This window comes from Mastomys coucha, unplaced genomic scaffold (genome assembly GCF_008632895.1).
Source record: "Mastomys coucha isolate ucsf_1 unplaced genomic scaffold, UCSF_Mcou_1 pScaffold1, whole genome shotgun sequence".
NCBI lineage: Eukaryota > Metazoa > Chordata > Mammalia > Rodentia > Muridae > Mastomys > Mastomys coucha.
The window spans coordinates 56,096,097-56,115,616 of NW_022196891.1; the positions used below are offsets into that span (position 1 = coordinate 56,096,097).

Consider the following 19,520-nt stretch of genomic DNA (forward strand, 5'->3'; position numbering starts at 1 on the left):
GTTCCCCCTTTTAAGAAGGAATGAAATGTTCACCTTTTGGTCTTCCCTCTCCTTTGTTAAGTTTTCTATGACATATGAAAAGAATGTATATTCTGCTCTGTGCAAATACACAGTCTGATTCTGTTGAACCAAACTTTTAATGATATCTCTCAAATATCTGTATATCTACTGAATAATTATTTGTCCTATCATTTTCCAAGAAAAAGATTTAAAACCACCAGTTACAGCAGTAGTTTGTTTGTTATGTGGGGATTTTTTAAGGCCATGTTAATATTCACATCCAAATTCATCACAATTACATTTTCTAATTGAATTTAATCTTTTATAATAAATAGTCTTATTTATTTCTGATACTACTACCTTAAAGTGTACTTCATCTGATATTAGAAAGCTGTTCTTTTTGGATTAATATTTCCATTGTATTTATTATACTTCTTTATACATCTACTTTAATCACTTGTGTTCTTATATTAAATTTTCTATCTTAGGATTTTGGGTATTTTAGGTCTTTTTAAAGTTTGTGGTGTGTGTGTATGTGTGTGTGTAGATATTTGCACATGAGTGTGGGTACCCACAGAGTTCAAGAGGGTATCAGAACCCTGGAGATAGTTACAGGTTATTGAGATCACTTAGTATGGGTACTGGGAACTGAACCCAGAGCCTCTGTATGAATAGTATGGTCCAGGCAGAATCTTCTTTGACCCTGTTTTCTTTGGCATTTATAAAACATCTCTGATATATGACTTGATAACTTTTATCAGTTTGTAAGTTGATCAGCCAGTCTCTCTATGAATATTATTTCCGATCCAGTTCCCTCTAGTCTTCCAGAATTCCAATTTCATTAGCAATTTTAATTAAATAATATAATTAATTATTTCTCAAGGTAGTTTCTTATTTTTTCATCACCTTTTTCTCTAAGGTTCAATTTCTAGAATTTCTTTTAGGTCTTTACTTCTTTATAACTAGCCTTTGACCAATTCTTGAATTTGAATTACTGGCACTACATTTTAGCTCTAAAATTTCACTTGATAATTTCCTATAGATTCCAGCTCTCCTAACCAGCTCCCTAGCTCTTATATATTTTTACACATTAGCTATTTTTATACATCAACCCAGTGTCTAAAGCCTCTAACATCTAAATAATCTACTGGTCATATTGTCTTGTCTTTGTTGTTGAATTGCTTATGTTTTCTTTCATTTAACTGTTTTTCCTGAAAACATTAAGTGATTTTATATTGACTGCTAGATACTATATATAAAATTATGTAGGGTGCTCATGATGCTATTATCTCTCCCAGAAGATGTTTTCCCTTGGTTAGGCAAGATAAATTCCCATAAAGATCATCTGAGAAAGCTTCTGGTTGGATTCTAAGCCCAGTATAAAAACATACCCCTACACCATGGTGCATCAGGCATGTCCCCAGTGCTCCTTCTCCTTGACAGGGTCCAATTTTATTTTCTTTCCTTTCTGTCATGTGACTTTTAAGGTCATTATTCTACTTTTTAATCTCTTAGAAGTCATTTTGGAATTGGTTTATAGGCTTTGGCTCTCAGAATGCATGCTTAACTAATTAGCAAATATTCAGAGAGGATAACCATGAGTTGGACATTGTACCCACTTCTGTGCTTTCTATTTCCCTGGGATCTTGGGCCTGAACTCTCTGGCTCCCTGGTGAGTCTGAAGGAAACTCTAGGCTACTTTTTCTACCCTGATTCTAGTCCTTTGACTCAAACTTTGGTGATTTCCCTGAAAGGAAAAAAAATATGGGTTATCTTATAGAGCTCAACTGTACATATTTTTCTTTCTCTGGGATTCAACCCCTTGAGTCTTCATGTCTGATGTCATCCCACAGCTAATGTTCAAACAGTTCATCTACTTTTGTATTGTTAGATGAGTCTTGATCATACTTTCATATCTAATAAAATGGCCAGGTATTCAATAATCTACTCCATCCCAACAACTCTTGTCAAATGGCCAGATTTGTTTCCAGAAAGACCAGTAAAATCACTTTTTAAGATTTGAAATTGAGCTCCAACAGCTGTTGGGTATACCATGCTGTCAGAGCCAAAAGTTGACCCTTGGAGATTAGAAAAGTGCTACCTCACAATGCTTCCTGGCTTCTCTCCTACTGTTATTTGAGGGAAGCAACTCAAATCAGCCAAACTCACTCTTGATTGGATTATTTGACTAGGACCCTCTAGTACACATAGGCTACAATAATTCACAATAACTTTCATGAAGAGCCCAAGCTAACCTTGTCACTCCAGAAATGTATGACTAAAACCTGCTTGAATTTCCTAGGGTCTCCTTGAGTGTCTGAACCAAGCCAAAGTCCCACCAGCTTTCTGATATAGTATTACTAAACCAGGTTTTAACTTTGGCCACCTTAGTGATATTTTCCCCTTTAGACCTCTCTAAGACTTAAAATGGATCTAATGAATTGGACCTAACCCCAGCAATTTATTTCCATGCAGGGTTATGTAGCTGGTTTTGTCTAGGCTTTAGTTAATTAATTAATTAAGTAAGTAAGTAAGTAAGTAAGTAATTGAATAGTGATCTCACTCTGATGCCCAAGGTGACTTTGAAGTAGTGATATTTCTTGTCTCCACCATCCATGCCTAGCATTATATACACCATGACACTGAGACCTTATTTTTTTTAAGTAAAGCTCTTTGGGAATTCTATACATGTATACACTACATTCCAGGTATTTTTAAATCCCAATACCCTCTCTTAAATCTCTTATATCACTATTACCCAAGAAACTACTTGATCCTTTCCCAGATTCATGACTGTTTTGTGATCCATTTTACATAACCATGTTTACCTATGTGACCACTGAGTTGAGACTACCCATTGGAGTCTGTTTGTGTCATGAGTGTGTATACAACTGAAGACAGTAACTCTCCTTTTCCTGAATCTACCTAACAGTGGATTATAGGGTCCACTAACTCTTTCTCTGACACTCATCTGGCTGTTGATGAGCCCATTCATATTCAGACCCAGTACAGTCAACAGTAGTTATTGAAAGTTTTGAATGCGATGTAATTTTTCTTTTTGATTTTTCATTTGCTAATACGATCACCAAACCTCTACTCAGTGAGTAGCCCAGGCTGTCCTCAAATATACTATATAGCCCAGGCAGGCCTTGCAATATGATCTTTTAGCACCAACATCATTTGTAGTTAGGATTAAAGGCCTATACCAGCAGGACTGGTCTAACTCTAGACTACAGAATTAGTTTAGAGCATTCTGGGTGTTTGATCTACCACCTCTTAGTTTTTACTTTGAAACATTTTTATTGACTTACCCAACAGTTGTTCTCAACCTAAAGCTATTAATTCACTGACTTCGTAATTCTCCTTCCTTTTTCCCCAAACTCACTGTTACAAACTCTCCTGAGATGTCCTTTCTTTTATCTACCAATGTTCTTCACTTCACTTACCCAGGTGACTCAGAGCTTCCTTGTCCCAGGGCCATGTGGCAGAACCTGCAAGGTCTTCCCGAACTGAGCTAGCAAAGTAGACATTGAGGAAGTGAGTACTGTTGAGCTGCAAGACCTCCTTTAGCTCCTTCACACTCATGTATGCCCTAGGGAGCAAGCATAAAGGCAGAATGTCACATCGTAGGGTGGAGAACAGCAGGGCCAGATCTGATTACTATCATGGTATTTCCAGTCACCAAAGCCTTTCAGAAGATAGAGGCATGACTTTCATAAAATCTAGGAAAAGACACCAGCATACATTTGAGATATTTATCCCATTAAGTAAAATCCTTCTGCCTTGAAATACCACAATATCTGCAGAAAGCCTCCATGTTGTCATTACTCTCATTTCTTCATGTTCACTGGGATTATTTCTTCAAGATCAACCCATTGATGTGGATGAATTCTCTGGTCTGAGCATTATCCTTTGGATGGAAGAATGCCTTATCCTCTCAGTTTCTCATACTGCCTAATCCTTATGACAGCAGGAAGTTTAGTTATATATCTGTTTCATTATATGATGATAGCAACAATCATTTTTAAAGGAAATGGTTAGAAAGTGGCTAGAAAAACAAGTTGTAAGAGGTAAATGTTAGAAGACTTGGGGGAGTATAAAATATCGTAAAGCTCCTGCAAATGATACTGACACTGTGTATCAATTTCTTTTTTGTGTCCCTTCATCTATAGACAATCTTCCTCTCTACTCCTATCTCCTTATGATAATAATATATGATCTAAATGATATCTGTGCTGGCTAGTCTTTATGTAAATCTGACAAAAGCTACAGTCATCCAAGAGGATGGGATCTCAAGTGGGAAAATGTTTCCATAAGATCAAGCTGTAGGCACACCTTTAGAATATTTTCTTACTTACTGATGGATATGAGAGGGCTCAGCCCACCATGGGTGGTCAACCTCTGGGCTGGTAATTCTGGGTTCTGTAAGAAAGTGGGCTAAGTATGCCATGAGGAGCAAGCCAGTAAGCAGCACTAATCCATGACCTCTGTATCAGCTCCTGCCTCCATATCCCTGCTTTGAGTTCCTGCCCTGACTGCATTTGATGATGAACTATGATATGAGACTTTAATTAAAGTAAATCCTTTCCTCCTAAGTTGTTTTGGCCATAGTATTCCAACAATATAAAACAACATATCAGCAATAGAAAAACCTAGGACAGTGCCTTCAAACCACTAAACAATTTTATATAGGTACTTACAAAATTGAAGGCCTATTGATACATGACTCTCAAGCATTAGATATTATTGATGGAGCCTTGAATTGCCTATTGGATTGAAGGTGGTCCCCTATTGCTGAATACACCACACACTTAGGACACATAACTCAGAAGATTCAATCTGGTTCTGTCCCAAAAGCCTCTTTCCTGTGGTCTAGCTTCCATGGTTCCAGAAAATACTATGCAAGCTGCCAAAGGAGTGAATCAATTAAGCAATCCTACCAAGCTGCAACACCCACGAAGCATAACAATTACCAGCATGTCAACATATTCATAAAGGTGCAAGAAGTGGCACTTAAACATCAGTGATAACCCACAGCTGTATTATTGGAATTATGGAAGAGAATCATGCCTGATACTGGAAAGTTAGCTAGCCTCCTGAGGGTAATACATTCATGAACCTTAGAAAACAACTACTCCGGTCACTTTCTAAATCATCAAGCTTTCGTAAAGCACTCTATCACCTCTAATCAATGAAGCTCCTCTTTACAGCAAATGGAGACCATCACAGAAAACCACAAGTGATCACAATGCAGAGACCAGTGAATGAAACGGAGTGGGGCAGCTCCAAGGTATACATTTACATCAGAACTCCTGCATCTATGGCTCATGGGATATTACCAAAGAGAGGGATGGAAAGGCCATAAGAATCAAAGGAAAGGGGAGTTTATCATAACATTGTGTCTCATAGAAATGTCAGAGAAGCTACACACATGAAGTCTTGCCAATATTGCTGCCTAAATATGACCATGACCTGACAAGGATGATGCCAATAGATATGTCAACATGGACAGGGGTTAGGGGTCAGGGATAGGGATGGGCAGCAGCTCACAAGGCCTCAACCCTATATAAAGAATAACAAGCAACTTAGGAATGCCAAGAGGAGGAGAAATCATCTTCTCCAGGAAAGGGCACACCAATCCAATGCCAAATGTTCACATTTTAAAACATATACAAATAACATTATAAAGAATAAGTGTGTTGTGAGTATTTATGTAATTTCAGAAGAAGCAACTAAAACAGACCTCAGTAGTCCTTAAACATTACTAAATGCTTCCAACAGTGGTCATGTTGTGCCATCCTCAAAAGAGGAAAAGTCAAAGCCAGCTTTTCACAGCTGACGTCAGGCAGACATAGGTTTCGAATTTCTTTTAGAATTATGTTTCATGGCTGCTATTCTATCATATAAGCCATAGGCATTGGACACTCCCAACTCTCATTAGGACAGCATGACCCCTTTTCTATGCCTTGCACTGCTTCACAACTACACTGTTTGTATCAATAATTTAATGCATGCATAGAAAGTGCTGGCATTCTGAACCCGGGAAATGAAAATCCCAGAAGGGATAATTTTTGTGTTTCTTGGAACAAAACTAAAGTGAGGAAAGAAAGCAAACAAATAGAAAAGATCACTCTGTAGATCTTAAGATGCTTTGGAAAAAAGGAGTTTTTAAATGGTAGTTTTATTCATTTGTAATATATTAGAAAAATAGGTCTCAGCCACACACAATCATCTGAGCTCCGTGAGGTGCTGTTGGATTGATCATAGGGATATTCCTTCAGCCATTTTCCTGGAAACATGATGTTTTGGGCTCTTGCCTGGCTTCTCTCCACTTACTCATATTCTCCTTGCTTTTCTTGTGTGTTAGAATAATGGCATTATGTTTTCACTGATGGTTGGGTTAATGGTGACATAATGAAAATCTCTCATGTAGAAATGTTTCAATAAATGGGTGTTTGGGAGAAGAGAAGAAACTAGAGGAGTAGGATTGGATTGGATTAAAGTCAGCCTTTGAGAAGAACAGGGCACCCAGGATGAAGGTTGAACTCTGTCTCTGTCCCTCTTACAGGCTTCCAGTTAAAACTGGGACATGGTACTTTAACAATTTGCTCTCATTATTATACTTACTGAATTTGCCTAAATTCTCCTGTTCCTGGCCTGATTTCCTTGGGCTATCTGTATATTATAGGTTTCTCTGTTCCATTTGCCAGTCTTGGCCACCACCCATCTGTCCTCTCTCAGCCCAGCATTTCTGTTCATTTCTCCTGAGCATCCTCCAAAGGCCCCTTCCCCCTCCAGCAGCAGCAGTGGCGGCTGGCTGTACTCATCTCCCTTTCTTCCTTGCCCACCTCTTTCCCCAGCCACAAATGACTCTCACAAATGAGCATGTTGGTGTCATGCTAGAGGCAAACTGGGTGTGGCTGCTCAGATTTCTATGCTGCACTGAAATATAGATACAGGTCAGTAAGTCTTAAGGAGAATAAATTTTAAAAATCTAGAGATGGTTGTAAATAGCCCTTAATTGAATTGATAAGGGAAGCATTTATTTTACTGGAAATGATTGTTGTCCACATATTTGTCTAAAGCAAGTAGTGCAAGTGTAGAAGTCAGTGTAGCTGCTTCATATGTATGCCAGCTTTTCTTCTGTAACATGCACACCATCTCAAACGTTACTCAGAGCTAATGAAGATAAATGTCTTAGCTTCTGAGCTAACCAATGTACCGAGGGCTTGGCTCAGAATTGAGAATGTATCAGTCAATGTAGTTCCTAAATCCAAAGTCAAACTTCATACTAAGTGATTTATTAAGAGGTAAATGATGTTGGTAGTCAGAGTGGTCCAAAAGACTCTAAGAACCTTTTAAGGTATGGCTGTTGTCTTTGGTCACCTCCCAAAGGTTGAACATAAAACACCCTGTACTGCAAACACAGGACCCAGAAGATCCAAGCTGGATCTGACCTGCAGGCTACCTCTGGAGGACTGTCCTTCACGGTATTAACAGGTGCCAAGCAAACTTCAAGGGAAGGAGAGAAAGAGAAGTTATGTGCTTATGAACAACATGGACCAGCATGTCAAGATATCCCTAGGGGTACAATAGTGGCATGAGAACCTTGGTGATAACCAACAGCTCTCTGAACTTAAGGCTCACTCAACAGGAGAAAATCATGCCCTGGAGCTGGTGAAGGCAACAATCTTGGAGGAAAACCTCCAACCAGCATTTTACTAAACCAGCACAATTCCTAACTACATTTTAAATATTTATCCTTACACCCACAGATAAATATAGGTCTCACCTCTCATCAAAGATTCTTCTTTTTTGCAACAGATGGAGACCATTACAGAAAACCACAAACAACTAAAACGGAGAGAAAAAATGATCATGTTGTACCCAGCCACAACTCCTGCACTTAAGGCTTGCAGATCAGGGCAGAAGAGGAGGCTAAGAGACTGTAAGTTCCAGAGGAACAGGAAATGTGTCAAGAGGTTGTATCTTCTAGAAATCTCGAGAGAAGCAACACACACAAAGTTCCATCTACATGCCTACCCCAATAAAACCCAAACAAGGGTGACACCAATAGACAGGTTAACATGGAAGGAGGAAATCTCATGGGTCTCCAAGCATAGACAAAAGAATATAGGCAACTAAAGAATTCTGAAAGCAGGAGAAATACTCTTTCTCAGGAATACCCCTCCCCACTCCTACTGTTTTCCAATACCAAATGGTCAGCCCTGAAATCATGTACTTGCAAGTAATATTATACAGACTGAGGAAATTTTATATATATATATATCTTATATATACATATATATATATAGCATATGTATATATGTTTAAATATAAATTATAAATTATTATATATATATTAGGAATATATACACATATGCTTAATTAAAGAAAAAGTGGCCATGAATTTGAGAAAGAAAGGGGGATACATGGGACAGTTAGGAATGAGGAAAAGGAAGGGGGAAAGTTATACAATTACATTTTAATTTAAAAAGTAAAATATTTTTAAAAAGAGATCAATGCATTTAATATTCAAAAGGTGGTGAAATGATAAAAATAATTGCTAGAAAATTCAGAAGGTTCATGAACCAATCTGAACTATGAATTAAAAAAGATGAGCTGCATTTTACTTGTTCAGTTTCTGCCCAGATCCACTTTTACATACATTCTCCAATCTCTACATAAGGATATCTTGCACATGAGGTAGGACTCACCAGTAATCCCAGCACTTGAGAGGCAGAAGCAAGAGAATCTCAAGTCTCAGGCTTGACTAAGCTGCAAACAGCATCAGAAACTGACATATTGAAAAGCAAGAGATGATGACATGACAGACAACTGTTCACCCTGGAACCGCAGCCTCTCTTCCCTTGGTCAATGTGAATCTCTCTGGTGGAGGGGTACTATACAAAACTAAGAAGGTTATTCCCATCCCAAAATAAAACCCAAATGTCCTCAAGGACTCTCACCCTATTCTCTTGAGGAAGAACTTAAAAACATCTGGGATTTGGGGGTGTAGATGAGTCTAAACCTTTCTACGACCCAGCTCCACCTGAGTCATACAGGCGCTAAAAGTATGTTTTAGCATTTTCCTAGCAAACCATCATAATTGTGATGGGTTTTGTCTCCTGTCAAGTTCTTTTGTTCTTAAATGCCTATCAAGTCAACCACTTTATTCTCTCTTTCATTCATAACACCATCTTCTGCTACTCTATAATCACAAAGGATGTCAGCATCTGTCTTCCTCTTCCTCTCAGCTTCTTTCCATGTTAGGAATGTCAACATTATGTGCAACATCCACTGAGAACAATGTGTAACTCTTGACTTCCTCATGCCTCAAGGTATACACTCCATTCTCCTTTGGCTATCATTGTCATTACTCCTTTTCTTAGACTAACCTTTTTTTAAAAATGCTGTTCTTAGATTATTTACTTGATACTTTCATTTGTTTATAAACATCTTCTCACTAGAATTATTCCTAATCTTCAATATTCCACTTTGTCTCAATATACTTGATCTTTCATTCTTTGGAGTCTTAGTAGCTGACCATGCCTCTTTCTTTGATAATAGAATGAGACACTCATCATGAATTCCATCACACCCACATGCACCCACATCCATACTTAAACTTATTCCCTTCTTCACTTATTTCTCTTCATCCATTTGGTCACACAGGATGAGGTTTTCTGAGTAAACTATAATTAACACCCTTTCTTTTTCCTTCTTATTTTCCAATTCAAATTCCCTAAGAAAATTATTTATTCATCTTCCATTCACCCATGTACCCCTAATCCAATTATAACCTGGCTCTCATTTATATCACATTATCAGGATTGCTTTTATTAATGTTGTAAATGACATCTCCATTTTCTTCCCACATTGAAAACAAACCCAGCCACTGTGGTATTGGAATGCTGTGTTGCATTTTGTATTTATTAGCTATTTGATTTGCTTTAAGATCCTGACTTCCTTTACTCGATAACAATGCATTTTCTTATACTGTCTTCTGTTTTCTGAGACCAACTCTTCCCTACCTCATTGTGGGTTCCACTTCCTGTTTCTGCTTCTCATCCTTCCCAGTTATTCTGCCCATACCTTACTCACTCTTCAGATTATCCCTGGAGATTCTTTACTCTTAAAGCTTCCAAGCTTCATGAGTGCCTGGATAATTCTCAAATTATCTATATATCTACTTGTACACTCCCCCTCAAAGATTATAACAATGTATCCCTATAACAGATGCCTAAACTTAGTTTACCCACAGACATCTTAGAAGCAACATACCAATGTGAGAAGTATCCCTTTTAGAGTGCAAAAAAGTTAAAGAAATGTGTCTGAAGTTGCTGTGTACCTAGCAAATCTACAGGCATTTTTTTCTATGTGTAGATTTGCTAGAAGATTGGTGTTTGGTTATATACAGAAGACACAGGAAGTCTTGCTTAAGAGGGCCTTAAAATTCTCATCCTTATCAGACAGTTCACAGAGGGCAGAGCATAGTGTGAGGGGTGTGACATGTGCTGTGACACTGACAGGCAGAGACAAAAAAAAAAACAACCACACAAAACATACTTGATAACAATCACAACCAACACTGGGTGGATCCCTGGGAGGATTGGCTATTCTACAAAACAAGAATCTCAGCCCATTTGTAAAGTAGGTGCTGAAAAAGAATCTTCTTTCCTCACACATCTGAAGCCATTGAAAAGAAAGCCAACCACTACCCAGGCAGCTCTGAAGGCTCCGATTCTTCCCTGCAAGCTCCACTCAAAGAAAGCAGGGCAAGAGTCAGGAAGCTGTCCTCTGGGTCTATGAAGAACACCTCTATTAGAAGTGGGCAGCTCTGAGTTAGAACCACACCATAGGAACCTTTGACCCACAGACCCAAGCGAGACTCACTTTTTCCCAAAGTGGGATAAGCAGAGGCAAGTGCTTAAACACATCAAGAGAGCTACTGACATCCCTTTCCAGTACCTAGAAGTGAAAGTCACTCTTCTTGTAATGTTCACTTCTCAGCCTATGCACCATACTCTGCAGGTCTAGTGCAAAACACACAAAAAGCATCACAGCATGTCTGATCTTCTTGGAGAACGATATGGACACACACACACACACAAAAGTGACCACTCAGGTAGCATACACCTGTGCTCATGTAGCTGACTATATAGATCGTCTGTATCTGCTCAGACATGCAAGGTTGCTGTGGGGAGATGGTCTGAATTTTCACACCCACACAAGTGGCCAGAAGGAGACATCTCTGCATATATGGACAAATGATGTGCTTTGGATGTGAAATGCTCCCGTAAGTTCATGTGTTTGAGGACTTGGTCTCCAGCTGCTGGAAACTAAAGTTGTAGAAACTTTAGGGGGTGCAGTCTTAAAAGGATTGGATCACTGGGGACATGAATTCACATTTTATAGCTCAGCCCCACTTCCTGTTCACTTGCTGCTCCCACATTACTGAGACGTTATGATTGGCAGGTCCTTAATCTTGTTACCATGCCTTCCCATACTAACTGTGAATAAAAGTAAGCTTGGTCTTTTTAAATTGCTTCTTGTTGAGTGTTTATTCATGCCAATGAGAAAAGTAACTACTACAACACCTGAGAAATTTCATGGGGACATTCTGGTCCTGTGCACACATGAGAGACTGCCATACAGTTTTCCCCTATACCTACACAACTAATCACATACCTATAGCTACACTTGCCTGAGTGACCTCATGGAGAAACTGCACTTGTGAACATGTGCACAGAGACAGGCTATTTTTTTCTGTACATGTTTGAATAACATTTAGAGACAATCAGAGCTTGTATATACATAAGTGACTACATAAAGGCATTCTGTGCCTATGCACATATGAGTGACTTTGTAAAGTCTTCAGCTTTATATACACAAGTACCTGCATAGAAACATCAGTCTTTACCTATACACTAATGAGACACTGTATTTCCTATACACGTGTAAGTGACTACATAAAGGCAGTCTATGCCTATGAACACTGGAATGACATTATAAACAGTTTGTTGCTGTGCACATGAGAATGATCTCACTGATCTCTAGGTGTACACCAGTAACCACTTAGGGACAGTCTGTTCCTTATGCATATGCTATGGATCTCATAGAGATAGTCTGTGTGTGCACATGTAAGTTACACCATAGACGATCTCTAGTCTCACACTTCCTGGTGACCTCACAGATGTAGTCTGCACTAGCATAACGGACAAGCAACTCTCAAAGGATAAAGCAGAATAGTTAATAAACCTAAAACCACTCAATGTTATTTACACAGCAGATAAAGAAAACTTAAAACAATATTGAGGGCTGGGAGATTGTTCAATCATTAATGTGCTTGCCTCAAAACCACTGGGACCCAAGTTCAACCTCCAGAACCCATGCAAAATAAATCTGATATAGAAGTGTGTGTGTTTAATCAGTAGACAGAGACAAGTGGATGCCTGATCAGTCAGTCACACCTACACAGGAATATGCTCCTCCCAGAAGTCAGAGATGCCAAATGAAAACATTCAGCACCCAATATGGTGTACCTCCCTTCCAGTTGATGGCCAGAGTGTCCCAGAGACCCTCAAAGCAATGCAGGTCATTACTACTCTGCCTTCCCACCAGCAAAAGTCATAGAACAACAAAGAGGAGTGCACAGTACTGTAAGAGCCAGAGATCAAGAAGGATCAGGGTAAAACAGTGTCTTCTGACCAGAGCAATGCAACCATGAACTCACAGCAGCTGTGCTTGCCTGTATAAGACCTGTACAAGATCAAGCCTGGCAACACTCCAGCAGGAAATAAAGGAGAGCTCTGAAGCCACAGCCATAGTAAGAAGCCACTTACTGATGGCTGCTAGGGAAGAGAGAGACACCGAGAGAGACAGAGAGTGATACAGAGTGAGACAGAGACAGACAGAGACAGGAAGACAGAGACAAAGAGACACAGAAACAGAGACAAAAGACAGACAGACACAAAGAATCAGAGACAGACAGAGACATGGAAAGAGACAGAGAGAGACAGAGACCGAGAGAGACAGAGACAGAAACAAAGAGACAGAAAGACAGAGACAGAGAGACGGAGACAAAAGCCAGACATACACAAAGAATCAGAGACAGACAGAGACACAGAGAGATAGAGACAAAGAGACAGAAACAAAGAGATGGAGAGATAGAGATAGATAGATACAAAGACACAGAGACAGGCATAGAGAAAGACAGACAGACAAAGAGAGACAGAGACACAAAGAGATAGAGACAGACAGAGAAACAGAGACAGAGAGGGAGAGAGAGAGGGAGAGGGAGATATTTAGGTTTCTTTAGAAATGTATTCCCTGGTAGGTCTCCATGCCCCAGTGAGTGCCCCCAGACCCATACCTTTCAATTCACATGGAATTGAACTCACTATGTTATGAAGGAAAAAAACATAAAGTTAGGGGTTAGGAAGTTGGAAGATTTGGATGGATCTAGAAGGAGTTGGAGGCAAGAATGAGGGGTAAATATATGATTAAAATACATTGCATAAAATTCTCAAAGAAATAATAATAAAAATAATTTAAAATTTTAATAAACAATAAAATGGTATAATAACATGATTGCCTGTTTTCTCACTAAAAAGAACTGTCTAGTAACATGAGATGATTGCATTACTGTAACAGAAGAAAGTAACCATATTACAATAGCGAAGGCTTGTAACAATAGATGTGATTTTTAGTACAATATATTTCCAAAGAGGAGAAATGATTCCAGAGCCTAGGACTCTTGAGGTGAAAATAGCTTCTTACAAATGGAAAGGTAAATCTCAAAAATAAATTTAATCTTAGGTCATCCAAAGCAGAGAGGAGATTAAAATATCAAAAGAAAAAAAAGCCAAGTGTTACAAGGAAACTCCTGAACACTAAATTTTATAAGAATGAATGTAGACTTTGGAAAGGAATATCTCATAAAACTATAAAAAATAAGATAAAAATTAAAGCCAGTAACTAGTGTAAACATGAAGAAATGTAGAGTGATAGATTTTAAATTTTACATTCTTCAGAATATTAATATATATATATGTATATATATACATTGGTATATACATATATATATACATATATATATATATTGAGAAAGCAAAAACATAAAAGAAAATCCTGAACTCTAGGAAGTATGCTTTGTTACCAACATGAATAATCACTAAAGTACATTCAGCAATCCACTAATCTGGCATCTATTTGTTTGGTTCTACCAAAACAATAATGAAAATTAATTCAGCCTTGCTTGTACACAAAATGCTTCCTACATATATTCCCTTGAAAAGCCCACAATAACTTTATGAGATTGGCATAATCATGTCACTTTACAGATAAGAATCAATGGTGTAGACAAATCACTAAAAATGTGCAGTAATTGACACCATACTGCATATGCGCACAGTTACATGAAGGAATGGAGGATGAAGTAAACTGCTTGGTGAGTGGAGCACTATAAGGAAAATTAGGAGGTAGTACATGTTATGAATCAGCTGTGCTTCTCTCCTCAATCTCCTAGGGCATCTCACCAATCCGTAGAACCTAAGTGATGCACTTGGTGCTTCACTAATTTTCTTTCATGTAGGGATGTCAATGTGGAGTAGATTCTTATCAATCAGCCTTCCTGTTGTTAGAGCTGGAAAGGAATCAGGAGAAGTAGACCTTGCTTTGCCCACTTTCACTTTCTCTGCCTGCAAATACTCGGGACAATAGCATTCTGGCATCTTCTACCTGTGTCACCTGAGATGCAAGCTTTTAAGACAAATCCCCTCTATTGCATGGATCTAGCAGATATCGCATGCCTTGGTCATGTCATGAGTGGTTTCCTGAGTTGTTGACAGCAGCTGGAGTGTGTCCCTAGAACAAGTAGCTAAAACAGATATATCGAGAATGTTCTCCTTCCTTCTCTGTGTCATGAGCAGCAGTTTTATATATAGTAGACCAAAGCACAGTGATGCCAAAGCACTGATATTCCCAATGCCTCATGCCTTTCAATAATGTCCCACATGACTCAATTTATGTATTTAATTTCTTGTGGTTGCTGTTGCTGCTACTGCTGTTGCTGAAAAACTGACAATAGTTTTTAATTTCTATAGTCTTGACTAACTCAGAAACAATATTCCAGCTAATTTCATCTCAAGGAAGAAAAGTCAGAGAAGATGTATGCAGGTGCCATGGTCACATGACTAAAGGAAACTAGAAGTCCTAGCTAGTTAAAGAAATAATACAAAACCTACATTTTAATGAATTACTTTCCAAATTCATAAAAAAAAAAAAAATCCCTGGACTGGCAAGATGGCTCAGCAGGGAAGAGCACTAACTGCTCTTCCGAAGGTCCTGAGTTCGGATTCCCAGCAACCACATAATGGCTCACAACCACCCGTAATGAGACTGACACCCTCTTCTGGTGCGTCTGAAGACAGCTACAGTGAATTAGGCCTGAGCAAGTGGGGCCGGAGCGAGCGGGGGCAGCAGAGGTCCTGAGTTCAATTCCCAGCAGTCACACACATGATGGCTCATGGCCATCTGTACAGCTACAATGTACTCATACACATAAAATAAATAAAATAAATCTTAAAAAAAATTCTCTAAGATCCGAAAAGACAAGTTTTAATGCCTATGCAATCAACACTACCCTTTGTAGCTGATAGAGTAGAAGACTGCAAAATATTACAGCTTCCAGCAGCCAGGAAAGGAAAGGCTTTGATGTTACTGATTAGTAAAGAAAATTGTTGAGGTTTGGTCTGTTTCTATGTGTTGTAATGCTAAATATTGGCCCTGGTTGCCTGGTTGGCCCTGGTGGCCCTGGAGGAGATTATGACCTGGACCCAAGTGATATTATACAACCTTGCCCCCAAGTTAACCCTAATTGGTGAACTCTGTTCATGACACAGAGGAGGGAGGGCATTCTGGGATATCTGTTTTAGCTACTTATTCCAGGGACATACTCTTCAGATGCTGTCAACAACTCAGGAAACCACTCATGACATCACCAAGTCATGCTATGCCTGCTAGATCCATCCAATAGAGGGCGTTTGCCTATAACTGGACAGAAGAGAGAATGGGCACCAGGCTGAGGGCCTGAGGCCGGGACCACACCGTGAGGACCGAGGAAGAAGTGGAGATAGGAGAAGACACCATAGGGTAGGTGAGTCATGAAAACATGGCCATGAGGGCTGGCCACTTGGAGCTAAGAGCTACTCAGATGGAATACAGCAAAGTAATAATGCAGGGTTATTGATGGAAGTAGATTCTAATATCTTGGAGGGTAGATATCTACCCAACTCTGGTGCATTACAGGCTTATTATAAATATAAAGGTTTAGCGTCTTTTATCTGGGAGCTGAATGATCAAAGGCAGGATAGCTCTGATTGAGTTTAAATAACTACTACAACAGGAAATGTCAGTTTCAAGAAATAGTTTCACAATATTGTTAACTATATAAGTTTTCTTACATGGGAGAAAAGTGATTCCTGGCATCAACACACCTATTCTTGTCAAGACAGCAATCCTGTGTTTCCCTTTCATTTCTTCAGTAGTCTGGTTATTCTGTTAGATTTTTCTGAAGTAAGCAGAGTCCTTGGGGGATGTTAGATCTTAGTTTGAGAGGGCATTGTGGTGACTAACTTAATGTCAATTTGACACAAGTGAGTGCCTTTAGAAGAGTGAATCTGAATTGAGAGGATACTCCTCCCCCGTGCCATATTGGCCTGAGGGAAAGGCTATATCACATTTTCTTAATTTATTATTAATATGTGAGGGCCCAGCTCACTGTGGGCAGTGCTGACACTGGATTGGTGGTCTTGAGTATTATAAGGCTGAGGAAGCCACTGGAAGCAGCATGCCAGCTTGGCTGCTTTAGTTCCTGCCTCTAGGTTCCTCCTGCCCCGATTTCCTGGACTATGATATTGAAGTATTAGCAAAATAAATATTTTCTGTCCCGAACTGCTTTGGGCTACCAAATTTTATCACAGTAACAGAAGCCCTAAGACATCGTTTGATAAATGTCTCATGAGATCTATACAAAAATGGAGGAAAATCTGTATAATTATAAGCTTATAACCACTTGTACCAGATATTGGGGCAATGTCCTTTCCCCTAGAGAATACAATCACTAGGTGCCATCTTAGAAGCTGAGAATAGTGCTCACTCAACTATAACTATGATGTCATGATTTGGGAGTGGACTTCTTAGATACCAGAATTGGGAAAAATAGTTTTCATATAGTCTTTTCATAAATTACGCAGTCCTAGCCATTTTGTTATAACAGCACAAAAAGATGAATATAATCTTTACCAGATTATTTTGTACAATGTAATCACTTTAAATAAAAGTAAACATATATTCTAATGTAAATAATGGATCTCTGGAAGGAAATGAAATAGACAATAGAATTCTCAGTAATATGCTTTGCACATTGGTGTAATTTATTTGTTTTAATTTTGGGAGGTTTTCCAACACAATGTTTCTCCAAACCGAATAACATGAGGTAATAAAACATAAATAAAATATTGTAAGTTTGTGCATGTGTGATGTGTGCTGTGGTGTGTATGTCTGTGTGTGTATGTTTGTGTGTGCATGTCTGTGTATGCATGTGTGTGTGTGTGTGTGTATGCAAGTGCATGTAAGTGTAGTATGTGTGTCATTCTTTATTACATGGTCAGAGCTCTTAGAGGTCAATCATCATGCTTTTCCCAATGAAACAATTTAGAAATTTCTTTTCAGGAGTAATCAATGGTTTGTCAGTACTAGTTGACAGCATTAACAGAACAAATGATCTCAAAATGAGAAACCAAGCAGTGACAGCTCCATTCCTACCCAAGCCCAGGTCACAGATACTGTCCAGCTGTGAAATAGCCTCAGAGTCACCGAGTCCAGCTCCATTCCTACCCCCAGCCCAGGTCACAGATACGGCCCAGCTGTGAAATAGCCTCAGAGTCACCAGGTTCAGTTCCATTTCAAAATGCTTGAGATTTCAATGTATCAGGTAGGACCTAATCCCTCTGGTAGACAACAAGAAATAATTAAGTCTATGCAATAAGTCCATGCAAAGATACCTCCCACCCGTCTTTGACAACTGTCTCTGTGGAGACTAAAGGCAAAAGCATTCTACTCTGATAAACTCTTTGGGCCTGGGCAATGTAATTCCACAGGACTTATGCTGGGTTTAAAAATAGGAAACTTTCCCCAGGAGGAGCCATCCTTGTGTGTAACTGGAGCAGACACAGTGCATTCCAGCTAATGATAGAAACCCATGCAGCTACTTGGTTCTTTAGTCATTTTTCTGTTAGTTATTTCACCTTCTGAAGCTCTTTCTTCCATGTAGAGCATCTTAGAACTATTTCTTCAAATTCCATTTTCTGACAAGTCATTCTTCTGCAAATAGATCACATGCACCCTTGCATTTAGACACATAATGCTGCCTCAAAGACAGGTCCTTTTTCCAATATACTTACAGCTTCATTTGCCGTAAGTAAAATTCAGTAAAATGAAACTCTCAGCTTCCAATTTTACTGAAACAGCAGAAACAAATGTGCTCCACAAGAAAACCAATTATCAGAAGTCATTTACACATTAACTTTAGAAATCAGGTAACACACTTGTTAATTCAGAGGGAATTATTGAACAATTAGTAAGTGTTAGGTCTTATGCTCACCATCAGAATTCAATACTGAAAAGCTCAGCCATCACATCTACCTTCATAGAACGTGGACTCTAATTGCAAAACCACCAGGGAACAGAGCTCAGCAGGTTCTTGGGTAGGAAAAATAACCAGTGCTATAGGATGCCAAGAGTGGGATCATCTAACCAGGATTTGGGGAGTTAGCAATGTCTTCCTAGAACTGACATCTACATGGAGACCTAGCCAATGAAAAGGAGTGTCTTGGAGTAGGGAAAGCCAAGGGAGAAAGAGGTGGCCATTGTATGAAGACCTGGGGAATGGAGAGGAATTATAAGAGATTGTGGGAAACTGGAAAAACTGGTGTTGGAATGACCAACAGCCCTCAAATCCTGGAGGTATTGCTCGTCATGTTTAGACATTACTTTTTACAAGAGGAAGGAACAGGATTGAAGTTGCCTTTTAGAGAGACCGCCCTTGAAAAGAGTGTGGAGAAGGAGGTCAAAGATACAAACCACAAAGCAAGGTAGATGGCTAAAAGGTCATGGTTGGCTTTGAAGCGTATTCCTCAACAGAATCAAGAGAAGCTGGTAACTGATTAGATGGGGCAGGGTGAGAAAGAGAGATCCAGAATGATCTCCTGAGTAAGAGGTTGTGGCACTGCATGCCAGTGCTCAGAAACATCCATGCTCATGGCCAGCCCGACCACAGGGTGATACTTATATTTAAAAACTGGCTTTCCAAGTTTATACTTGAATACCTCTGTCACACAGAAGCTCCAAATTTAGTGAGAGTTTGCAGACCCTGTGCTATCGAATTAGAAAGCTGTGTTAGAGAAGGAGATAAATGGTCCCAAATGTCTAAAACATCCATGACATTAGAGAATATT

At 39.1% G+C, this 19,520-nt stretch overlaps 1 protein-coding gene across 6 annotated transcripts in view; it reads right to left on the reverse strand.

Moving 5' to 3' along the window:
- The window catches only part of Pappa2 (pappalysin 2), a 256,051-nt gene that overhangs the window by 168,385 nt on the left and 68,146 nt on the right, over window positions 1-19,520 (reverse strand). For all 6 annotated transcript variants that reach the window (XM_031386494.1, XM_031386463.1, XM_031386444.1 and 3 more), the window contains exon 5: window positions 3,447-3,592. In XM_031386494.1, the coding sequence (XP_031242354.1) occupies window positions 3,447-3,592 (146 nt within the window). The remainder of the gene's footprint in view (window positions 1-3,446; window positions 3,593-19,520) is intronic.